The 12,504-nt window shown below is 38.5% G+C and overlaps 1 protein-coding gene across 1 annotated transcript; it reads right to left on the bottom strand.

The window, feature by feature from the left end:
* Positions 1–622: 622 nt before the first annotated feature.
* Positions 623–6,727, bottom strand: bag5 (BCL2 associated athanogene 5). The gene has a single exon (XM_078234024.1). The coding sequence runs from the start codon at positions 6,697–6,699 to the stop codon at positions 5,353–5,355; it is 1,347 nt and encodes a 448-aa protein (XP_078090150.1). The 5' UTR covers positions 6,700–6,727; the 3' UTR covers positions 623–5,352.
* Positions 6,728–12,504: the final 5,777 nt, after the last annotated feature.

A 12,504-nucleotide genomic window follows, 5' to 3' on the forward strand; every position in this document is an offset into this window, starting at 1 on the left:
AGGGATGGAACAAACTCCTCCCCTTCTAACATGCCAAAGCCGCAGCTTCACTGGGAAGCTTCATGATCTCTTTTCCTGCCTTGCCTGCAAAACAGTAACAATCAAATAAATTTATTTGTTGCAAGTACTTAGTGACACCCAGAGGTGATCAAAGGTACTTGCAAATCTTTTTCTTCCTTATTCAATGATGTCCAACTAGTAGTTGCAACCAGCATATGGCACTGGAGACTCAATATCATCTCAAACCAAATGTACAGTTCTTTATTCATCCACTGTATTTAGGCATCACTAATCAAGCTCAGTACAACAGCAATGGAGGGAGTGAATGTTTATGGCAGTGGATGGATGTCAATCAAGGGGGTTGTTTCATCCTGGATGACATCAAGCTGCCTGACTTGTTGAGTTCTTTGTATGTTGGAGCTGCATCCATCCAGGCAAGCGTAGAGAATTTCAACAAACTTCTAACTTGCATCACATAGATTCTGGAAAGACTTTATTGTCAGTTGTTACTGAATGCCCAGGCCCTAATCTGCTCATGTAGCCATGCTTTTAGTCAATAATGACCCCAAGAACACTAATAGAGATTTGACATTGTTAATGCCATTGAATGTCAAAGGCAGGTGGTTAGAGATGGTCATTGCTTGCATTTGTGTGACAGAAGTGTTACTCGACAGTCATGAGTCCATATCTCGATATTGTCCAGGTCTTGCTGCATGCTGATAAGGACTGTTTTATTATCTGAGGAATTGGAAATGGAACAGAACACTGCAATTATCAGCAAGTATCCCCATCTGTGACCTTTGATGGCTGGAAGGTTATTGGTGAAGCAGTTGAAGCTGGTGTAATACTGCTGGTTTCACAAAAAGCATTGGTGACTTCTGAGAAGCCAGGCACACGATAGAGCCTATTTGGTACCAATGTGGTGCAATAAAACCAACTCACACAATATTATATAATGTTTTAAAAATAAGAATTTTGTCCTATAGTTGAATGCGTTTGAAAGCAAATAGTAAACTGGCAAAGGTTATACCATGTTTTATTTTATTTGCCAAATTATTCAATTTAATATTTATTCACACAAACACAGTTAGACTTCAGTCAGGACAAACAATAACATGTATTGAATAAATCAAAACTTAAAACTCAAACACTCTCAAAGCCAACACCATTCAATAACAAACAATAGTAAACACAATCGTGAGCCTTTGCACAACCGTATTGTAAGATAACATATTCAAAAAGGAACAAAGTTTACAAACACCAGAATAAAATGAATGGCAGGGCCATTGAAAAATAATATAGAATGCAGTCAAACCCTATTTCAGCAAAGACAAACTCCCACCTAGCCAGAAATGCCCATATCCTGCGGGTGCAAATTTTTTAAAAATCTGAAGCTGATTAGTGTAAGGGACGGATATCAACATGGATAAATGGACCTAGAATTAAATATGCTCATATAAATTAGAGTAGGTCAGGGGTGTTCAGGTTGTGTGTTTTTTTTTGGTCACAGATGTATATTTAAGGGGCTATGAAGTTTTATTTTGTTCTGATTGATAATTAAATGGCACTAAAAACTACCCTTTCAAAACTTCCAATTTTCAAATTTAAATGTGACAAACTAGCAAATAACAAATAAACACCAATATGTCTGAAATAAAAAACAAAACAGTCAAGTAATGGCCATCAGATCTGGCAGCTTTTGCAGAAAGAAAAACAGAATTAACGTTACAGGTTCAGATGGTAGGTCAACCACCTATTTTTTAGTTCAGATTTCCAGTAGTATTTTGCTTTTGCATTAATGACTTAGATGTTTGGATTTCCAAGCACCAAGTTATAGGGACATGGATATTGAATGTGGCACCTGGATTTGCGGATTGACTACTCCAGCAATAAATCACTAGGCTGCCCTGTTAAAACAATTAACTTCCATGTGATCTATCATTTATATTTGTACAGTTCAGTTTGAGTTTTGCTTTGCTATACTCAAAAATGCCTGTGTATACCATTTACTTTTTCTTTGCTGAAATAGGGTTTGATCGCATTCTATGTTTTATTTTATGAATGATCCTGCCACTTGTCCACTGTTTGCTGTTCCTTTTTGTATATGTCTTATGATTCAGTCATCCAAGGTTCAACATTTTCTCGGGCAAACATTTACTGAACAAGTTTGGTTCGCCAAATCAAAACGAATACAATTTTATTCCAATTTATTTTTCCAAAAAACAAATCGTAAGAAAATTGTTGTATCTAAAATTAACATTGCAAGGCTGATGCAATTTTCTAGGAATTGTATTTGAATGGTCCATTTCAATTTTATCCATCCAACTGTGACGAAAATAATAAAATTGATAACATTCATAAAAATTGCCACACAAGTAATACTTCCCAAGAAGCAAGGCAGGTTTGACCATCTCAAACAGGGTCCATTTACAAAAAATACTGAGGGGAATATGTGACAAAATCATTCAAATCCCTCTTCTCCCCCACCCCCCTGCCCCACCACCTTAATTGCAAAACCATCAAGTTAACCGCTCAACAGGACAGAATACCGTAAGAAAAACCTAACTAAATATCTCCATACTAATAGCTAGAAACTCTGAAGAACAAGCAACGAAAGAAAACAAATAGAATCCATTGATGATATACACCATTGGGATATTGAATTTAACCCTCACGTAAAAAGAAACAAACCCATGTTGCAGCTACCAGGTGCTGCAGGTGTGTGTGTCACAATAATACTGTGCAAAAAATCTGAGCTACTCTCAAATGTCATTCTAAATGCAGTCAGCGTTTATGCATTGAAATATATTGATTCATTACAAACTGAGGTATTTAAAGATGTTTTCAGCGATTGCACATTGTAGATATTTCGTTTGACTAATAAATTACTATTTTATTAATTAGGGAATCATTTTTCAAGTGTAATAATTTTGGGAAGACACTGCTGCAGTTTAGCTAACTGGTATCAAAAATAATGGTAAATGTTACAAGCTCATCAAGATTATTTAAATTCTATGTTGGAGAATTGATATGAAAGTTGAGAATATGATTGTTATGTATTTCTGCCCACCTGCAGCCTTGCTATATTTCCTGCGGCAAGGAGCCTCTTATCACAACTGGTTCACTATTTTACCTGCTCATTTGGTGAACAAATGATCTTCGTTATGAGTATCGAAAACTGTTATTCATAGTAATGTAGAATAACAATGTACTTAAGGATTGAGAGGTAGATTCATAGCAAGAGCAAACCTTGAGCAATTTATTATTTCTGACGTGTTCCTCTTTGGAAAAAGATCAACTGTTTTTATTCTTTACAATATACACAAGTGGAGTTGGTGGCATGAATGCCAAGCTATTTACAATTGAATCCTTTGATTTGAACTCCAGGTATAATCAGTTTAATTTCACTCTACATTAAAGACACAGCATACTTAGTGTGTTATTTGAGGGAATATCGACATCACTAAAGTCAAAATCCAAAATTTAAGAGTCTAAATACAAATTTAACTCATTGGCTTTTTTTGCTTTTGACAGGGAAGATAATGCTCATGTTAATAAATGCAAATTAATATTGCTCAATTTGCTGCCATGGCCTCATCCATCCCAAATACTAGCAATGCCTTTAACCATAATTTCCAAAGTACATTACTAGGGTTAATCCATATTTAAAACAACTTTTGATTAAGTCAACATTGTAATATTGATAAAAAGTTAAAAGCTAATCAAATGAAGTACATCATCAATTTCAGTAGATACTCAACTGGGGGGCACATCGATACTTAACTTATTCAATCCAACAGATTGAACCAGCCAGTATTTTTGTGGGGTGGGACAGCCAATGATGTAGAGTGCTACATTTTTATATGTATTTATTTTTAATGTCCATATTGAAATTAATGCACTTCTGATTAGTTTTGATTAATTAAATTTTATGATTGATCTACTCCCCTTGGACTTATTCAATGTACTGAAAGGTGCATAATATTGATTATTGCATGACGTACACACATTTTCATTTCTACGCTTTCAAAATTGGAGTCGCCATTGTTATAGTGAGGATAAAATCCTAAAGTTTTATAAAATACCCTTGCTAAATCTTTGAAGGAGCAGTATGAGATAATTGTGTCCTTCCTCCCCAAATCCTATCCTTGTATAAAACTGCCAGTCAACCTCTACATAATTTTATAAAAATTGTCACATGATGATTCAAATATCTTAAACTCTCCTCTACTTTTATTGAGTATCATTTGGTATCAGTCAAACTGCACTTTGATAAGTACAGTTACCATATGGAATCTCTCCAGACATGTGTTTACACACAGCTGTTGCCAGACTCTCAACTAAGTCATGGAAAGATTCTCAAGTGTAGTGTGCAAAAGTCTGACGAACTATTAGCCAAATACAGGAACCCTATACACCCAAGATCATAGTGAAGTCTGAGTGTCAAGTCTTTACCTCTGAAACTATCTTTCACTTTTGAATGTTCTCTCTTCAAAATAGATGTAGTCTTAGGAGAAAGCAACAAAATCGGTGGGACAACATGCTAGCATATATGTGAACTAATATGTAAATTTAACTGTCAGCTACAGAATATTCCCAGGAATTTCTCTGCTGTGCACAATCTATTTGTTGCATTGCTTGGTCCCTTTAAGATCACCGCACAGTTACGCAAACTCATCTTAAAAGGGAATGTTGTTTGTGCGTGGCATGTTTTTTCCATGCACAGCACAGTACATTCTGTGTGGCTACCATAGTCACAAGCCCACAGAGTTTAAAGGGAACACTGCAGACTAATTTCAATTAAACAGAAATGAAATGCACAAAAAACAATAATGCATAAATCACGGTGATCAGTTCCAACATTCCATACTATTACCTATGAAATATGTGCAGCTATAGACCCACTTGTCTCAGCTAATATCCTGGACATAAATGAACCCCAAGAAAATATAAATGGATTGTAGCCAGCATAGTATAGGAACACCCAGGGGTCCAAATTCAACAATACTTGAGCTATATTTCCAAATATTACAATTTACTGCCTTGCTTTTATGGTGTTCCCTAAGCACACACCTTGTTTTAAATCTTAAATGATACTGTAATGAAATACCAAATACACCAAGCATTCATTATATTCTATCCATAGTGCAAGAGAAACTTACTGCTCAATTTTCTTTGAAAAATTGAAAAAGCTAGTTAAATCAGTTACATAAACTTATGATATGGACTTTAATCTTCCTGAAATTGTTAAATATACTAGTAACCTGAACAATTCTTCTAAATTATTACAAATAGTGCAAAGCACGAGTCACAAAAGCACAAAAGCCATACTTCATGCATTGGAACTGCTATTTAGTATTCCCATTCATCTGTTTTCATGTCTAGATAATTCAGAATATTCTGGGCAAATTTCACTGCTTGTTTCCTGGCAACCTTCGCACCATCATTCCCTTCAGTTTCCACCGCATCGAGTGCGAGGAGTTGCTTTGTGAGCATTTCTTCCAGTCTCGCGTAATTCTTGTCAGTTCTGTCTCCACCAAATGACAATACCTGCTTTTGAAATTCTGACAAATGGCTCAGAACCTGCCATACAGCTTTCTGTGATGCATGCTCATCTCTAAGCTGCTCTTCCATGTTCGCTCTCTTTTCAAGTGACTCCTTCAGGTCAACATAAGCTATTACGGCCTGCACATCAACTACAGATCTTCTCCTTGCTTCACGAATACATGGATTTTTACCAATGTCTATTTTATCTAAATCAGTGAGAAGACTTTGCAGTTCTGCCTTTGATTTAAAATGGAGATCAGAGCCATTTTCTAATTGCAGCAGCTGTTGTTTTAATTGTGTTGTCTTCTGGCGTATTCCTTCTATCTGTTTGATGGATTGATGTTGCGCTAGATCGTAACTCCCTGCAGCCTCGCCTTCCGATTCCATCTCCAAGTGTTCCAGCAAACAATTGATTTCATGCACTACGCGTTTCCGGTAGTTTCTCACTTCTGAGTGTCCAGCCACATCTACAGCATCCAATTGCATCAACAGCCCTGTTAGGACACGGGACAGATGTGCACAGTTCTCCAAGGCATTCAGGTTCATTAGCAGGCCAATCACATCCCATCTTGCTTTGCTAACCTCACACAAAACAGAGTTGATCTTGGGAACAGAAGGGTGTGTATCTGTGGACAGAGGCAAAGATAATGCCTGCCGACCAATACAGTTTTCAATGATGTCCTGAACTGCACAAATCCTGGTCAAAGCTCGATACCTGGCTTTCCTCAAACTAATTTTTCCTCCTGTTTTTACCTGCGTCAGTTGAAATATGATTTCTTGGATGCGATCAGCAAATTCCTCAGTTATCAAACCCCCTGCAGAAGATAACTCACTGGTAACCAACTGTTGTGCATCACCGAAGACCTTTTCTATCTTCAGCCGAGATGGGTGAGTTGCAGTTTGCTCCAGCTCTTTGAGCAGTCCCTCCAAATCCTTCACTGCACTTTTGCGGGCATGCTGAATATCAGACTTGCCATCAGTATCGATTGCATCTAACTCGAACAGTAACTTGGTCAAAGTGCTCTCCAGGCGCTTGTATTCTCTATCAGACTGTGTACCACTGAACGAAACTACAAGTCGCCTAGATTCATGGATTTCCTTCTGAAGTTCTTGGATTCTAATCATGGAAGGATGTTGTTGACCCATGGCCATATTCGTTTTTTTCCCTAATGAGTCATTGTGGGTCTGAAATTGAAGCAAAACATGTTGGTCAAGGGTCACTTCTTGGCACCAGACCTAAACTGTATTTATAATTGCCTCTAGAATTAAATTGCTATTAAGTGGAGGACCTGTAAGTTATCTACTGCTCCAACTATACATTTACTAAATGTGACAATGCACTTTCCTTAGACATAAATTTTAACAATTAACTGTGTCTAGATTTTGACTCTCGGTTTCATCCTCCGTTTGTTTAGTTTATTCAATATATTCTTTTTATTTTAGAACCACTTACCTAATTTCTCATCTCATCGTTCAATGTCACATTTACCCGTTTTATCTCCCTGGTAAATGCTGAAGCAAAGTAATTATTTAATTTTTCTGTCATTTCTTTATTATTACCTGTGGTATTATTTTATCTATCCCTTAGTTGTCCTATTTCCATCAAGCCTTTCTTATTTATGTGCCTGTAAATATTTTACTCTTTTCTGCTATGTTCCTTGATAATTTAACTTTGTTTCTCTTTGTCTTCCTAATGGACTTCTCTCCTGATCTCTTTGCATTCTCCCTGATGTTGCACTCCTTTGCTGTCTTTGTTCCTTTATTTTTATTCATTCATGGAATCTTACTAGAGTTTAGCTTGCTCTTTCCTTGTACAGGAACATATTTTCCTTGCATTCTGTTGAAATGTTTTAAATGCTCCCAATAGTTTTTCGATATTGTTTGCCATACAGTTGCCCATTTTATTTGCCCAAGTTCTATTCTCAGCTTTTCTCCAATTTATCATGCTCATGTCTATCATTATCTTAAGAGTGTCATATTATGCTCACCATTGCCTTGTTGTTCTACCTTTACTTCTCTGTTTCAGCTCATTCCCCATTACTAGACCCAATAACAAATCTTCCCTTGGTTTTTTTTTGATATTGGGTTAGAAAGGAGACCTGTACACAGTGCAGGAACTCCATTCCCCTGTCCCCATTACCTGGGAAGTTGACATTCCCCATGATTGTTTTTTTTAAAAACTCAATTCCCCAATTTACATGCCTTTTTGTTCCTCCACTCCCTTCTATTGTCATTGTTATCCTGAATGAGTAGTTACACCACTTCCCAGTTTCCCCTCTCTATCGATTCTAAACGTGCTATACTGTGCAATGTTTAATCCTCAGTTCTGATTTTCCTATAGCCATGTCTCAGTAATCCCCATGTCTGACATCATTGCCTCCAGCTCTCCTGTTTTATTATAGACTGTGTGCATTGCTGCAGACATTTTAGCAGGACATCCCCTCAATTTAGATTTAGCCATTTTTAGACTTCCATTCTATAAATTCTATTTATTATTTTGCCATCAAGGCCCTCCCTTACTTTATTCTTTCCTGTGTTTACCTGCCTCTTTTGTTTACATTTAGGCTATTTCTTGTAGATCCCTCATTGCCTTACTAGCTTTGCCAGTTCCTTTCCACCAGGAAATGGGTTACAGAACCTTGTTCAGGTGGAGCTCATCCGATTGATACAGCTCTTTCCTGCCCCACTGATGGCAGTGCCCTGAAACGGGAACTCCACAACAGCCCTTTGGTTAATCCTTCTGATCTGTCTGCTCCTATGCTAATTTGCATGTAGCTCAGGCAATAACTAGGAGATTATCACCCTCGAAATCCTGCCTTTTAAATTTAGAACCTAGCTCCTGATAGGCTTTCAGCAGGACCTGCTTCCAGTTCCTATCTATGTCATTTGTTCCAACATGAGCCATGACAACTGCATTTACTCCCTCCCTTTTTAAGTTCCTCTCTAGCCAGAGAGATATCCCTTACCCTGGCACCAGTAGGCAATCCTTTGAGATTCTTGCTCTTGGTTGCAGATGAGGCTATCCACCCCTCCAATTATGGAATCTGCTATTGCTACCACATTCTACTCTTCTCAACCCAAACAGCCTCCTGTGCAATGGTGTTTTGATCTGCATCATGGTCTACCTCCCTGCAATCTTTCTCTTTGCCCTCACAGGTAGTGAATTCATCGCACCTAATGGACAGGACTAGAGCCTACGGAATTCCTCTCCTAAAACCCCCATTACTTGGCTCCCTCACAGTCACACCCTCTCTTTCCTGAGCCTGTGTTTTCCCCTGAGGTGCAACTCTATTCTGGTTAAAACTGTCCAGAAACTCCTCCCCTTCTTGTGTCAGAATCTCTACAACTCACTCCAGCTCAATGACTGATCTGGAGCGATTCAACAGAGACATATTAGCGTAGGACAGTTATGCCATCCACAAACTCCAACACTGTACATCTGAGTGGTGTCTGGTCTGCACATTTTTATAATTTGCAAATGGCACTTAAGGGGAGTAGATAATACAAAGGAGAATCTTGACAAAATAAGGAAGACATTGATAAACCTGCAAAATAAGCGTGTGTAATTGGCAAATTCATTTATATTAAACAAGTGCGAAGCAGTACATTTTGGTAGGAAGTTTAAGAGGGTCACATCTTCTTTGGAAATGAAGTGTCTAAATAGGGTAGAAGAGCAGGGAGACCTGGGGCTCCATTAAACAAATCACTAAAAGTAATAATGCCATACAAGTGGAAAATATTGTGGTTCATTTCTAGAGGGATAGAATAAAAAGGGCAGAGAAAATGAAAACAAAATAATATAGACACAGGAAAACTGAAATAAGAACAGCAAATACTGGAAATACTTAGCAGTCCAGAAGAAAGGACATCGACCTGTAAATTAGCTCTGCTTTGCTCTCTCCATAGATACTACTGGATCTGCTGAGTATTTCTAGCATTTTCTGAAAAGCAGAGAAATTACATTAAACTTGAAGAGAACCTTGACTAGATCGCATTTAGAATACTGTGCGCAGTTCTCATCTCCAGGATAATAGAAAACATTGGGAAAAGTGCAAAAATTTGAATAATAAATGAGAGGTTATACCCATCCGAAAAGGGTATACTCAAAAGATGTTTCCATTTGTGGGGGCAAGAAGAAGACAGTCACTAATACATTTATTTGGGAATTCAGAAGAAATGTTACTCAGACGGGTTCCACATATGGAACTCTCTACCACAGGAGTAGCTGAGGCAGCTAGTATAGTTGGATTTATGGGAAAGTTAGATAAACATGTGAGAAAGGAATAGAAGGAAATATTGATGGGGTTAGGTGAAGTTAGGTAGGAGACATTAATACAGGCATGGACCGACTGGGCCAAATTGCCCATTTCCACGCTACAAATACCAAGTAACACTTAGTAACACTGATTTCTCTGACAAATCCATGATGACTGTCCATTATTAACACATAGTTCTCCAAGTGAGAATTAATTTTGTCCTTGATAGTAGTCTCTGGTAGTTTGCTTGCCACTGACATTAGAGTGATTGAACTGCAGTTGCCAGGATTTATCCTTCTCCCCTTTTATGAACAGGGATGCAATACCTCCAGTTCTGTGGCACCATGTCCATTTTCAAGAATTAAAAGATTGTTATCATAGCTTCTGCTATCTGTATCTGAGCTTTCCTCAGGAACCTAGGATTCACCCTCTCATGACTGGGTGACTTGTAAAAGGGATGCCAGCCTATTTAGAATCTCATTTCTAAATATTGTTCTATTATCCAGCATCTCTTCCACTGCATTAACTATATTTTAGTTTTGTGAAGACAGCGGTCAAGTGTATTCATTCAGTACCACAAGTCACGGCCTACTCCAAAGTATATCTTAAATGGTACCTAATTGACCCACGATTCTCTGAACTATCCTTTTACACGTTTAGGTTCCTTTTTATGTTTTCTTTTATGTGCCAGCTGTGGACAGTTTGGCAGCATTCTCAGCTTTTGAGTCAGAATGTTTTGATCAGACCAGAGTACAAAAATCAAGGCTGACACTCAGATGCAGTACCAAGTGTTGTACTGTTGGAGGTACCATTTTTCAGATGAGACTTGAAACCAAGGCTTCCCAGGTAGAAATAAAAGATCCCAGAGCGCTATTTCAAAGAGGAGCTGGGAAAGTATTCCCAGTTTCCTGGCCAATATACATCCCTCAAGCAACATTCAAAAATCACAAGAAAGCATATTAATCATAGAAACCCTACAGTGCAGAAGGAGGCCATTCGGCCCATCGAGTCTGCAGCGACCACAATCCCACCCAGGTCCTACCCCCACATATTTACCCGCTAATCCCTCTAACCTACGCATCCCAGGACTCTAAGGGGCAATTTATAACCTGGCCAATCAACCTAACCTGCACATCTTTGGACTGTGGGAGGAAACCGGAGCACCCGGAGGAAACCCACGCAGACACGAGGAGAATGTGCAAACTCCATATTAGCTGATTATCATTGCACCATTTTCAGCAGCTTGTTATGTGCAAATTGGCTGTTGTTTTACCTACATTAGAACAGTGACTGCACTTCAAAAAGTATCTGGTTGGCTGTAAAAGCACTTTGGAAGTAGTGGTTGTGAAAGATGCTATATAAATGCAAGAATGCAAGAGATTTTCACAGTAACTTCATTGCAGTGTTAATGTAAGCCTACCTGTGACTAAATAAACTTTTACCTTAATTCTTTTAACCCAATAATCTCTTCTCCAAATGCCCTTTTGGTATCTGTTTTCAGTTATACCATGCATTTCTTATTTTTCCTGATTTTTAACTGTGTTTAGTTTGTCATGAACCTCCTTTTTCTGTAATTTAACCTCCATTTCCTTTATAATCTTAGAGCGGTGGGTCTGGATTCCACAATTTTCCTTCTTATGGAAATATATTTGATTTGTACCCAAGCTATCTCCACCATTACTCAGTTACTGTTTTCCTGAACAATCTTTGTTTCCAATTAATCAAAACTCAGTGAAATTGGCTCACATCACAGTTGGGCGAGAAACATGTTAAGAAAAGTCCTTCTGTGCATATTTTAACTAATCTTCACCCCCAACTTGCACAATATTGACTCCTCCTGCCCAGTCAATATCTGAGTAATTGTAATTTCCTACTATTACCTCTGTTTTTATACATTTCTCTGTAGATTTTCCATAGATTTGCTCATTTACCTCCTTCGCACGATCCAGGGTCCACACTAAATAACCTTGCAATGGAAGAGCTCCTTCTCAATTCCTCAACTTTAACCAATTAAATTCAGTCTTCAAACCTGCTAATAAATATATCGCCTCACTGTAGAATCCTTCATTAATCTCTGCCACAGTGCTCCCACCACCAACTCCGCCCTCCTGTGCCAAATTAGTTTAAACCGTCCCGAATGTTATTCAGCTACAAACTGTCTGCCCCAGAACTGGACCCAATGCTCCACAAATCTAAATTCTCCCTTCTGTATCACTTCTCCAAATATGCAGTTACTTGCACTATCCTCCCATTTGTGTATTTATTAGCACGTAGGACTAGGAGTGGCACAGTGGTTAGCACTGCTGCGTCACAGCACCAGGGACGCGGATTTGATTTCCCGGCTTGGGTCACTGTGTGGAATTTGCACATTCTCTCCCCCCCCCCCCACCATGTCTGTGAGGGTTTCCTCTGGGTGCTCCAGTTTCTCCCATGGTCCAAAGATGTGCAGGTTAGATGGATTGGCCGTGCTAAATTGCCTCTTAGCATCAGGGGGAACCAGCAAGGGAAATGCATGAGGTTATGGGAATAGGGCCTGGTGGGATTGTGGTCAGTGCAGACTCGATGGGCCGTATGGCCTCCTTCTGCACTGTATACCATGATCCATACAATCTTACCAATAACAAATACCACATCTGAGATTTTGTCCTTTAATCTATTACCCCGCTCATGGAACGCTCTCTTAGAACCTCTCCCTTTCCCA

This window comes from Mustelus asterias, chromosome 18 (assembly GCF_964213995.1).
Source record: "Mustelus asterias chromosome 18, sMusAst1.hap1.1, whole genome shotgun sequence".
Classification (NCBI taxonomy): Eukaryota; Metazoa; Chordata; class Chondrichthyes; order Carcharhiniformes; family Triakidae; genus Mustelus; species Mustelus asterias.

Bases quoted from the DNA above. Each gene is read 5' to 3' on its own strand.
- bag5 (XM_078234024.1), bottom strand. From the start codon at position 6,699: ATGGCCATGGGTCAACAACATCCTTCCATGATTAGAATCCAAGAACTT.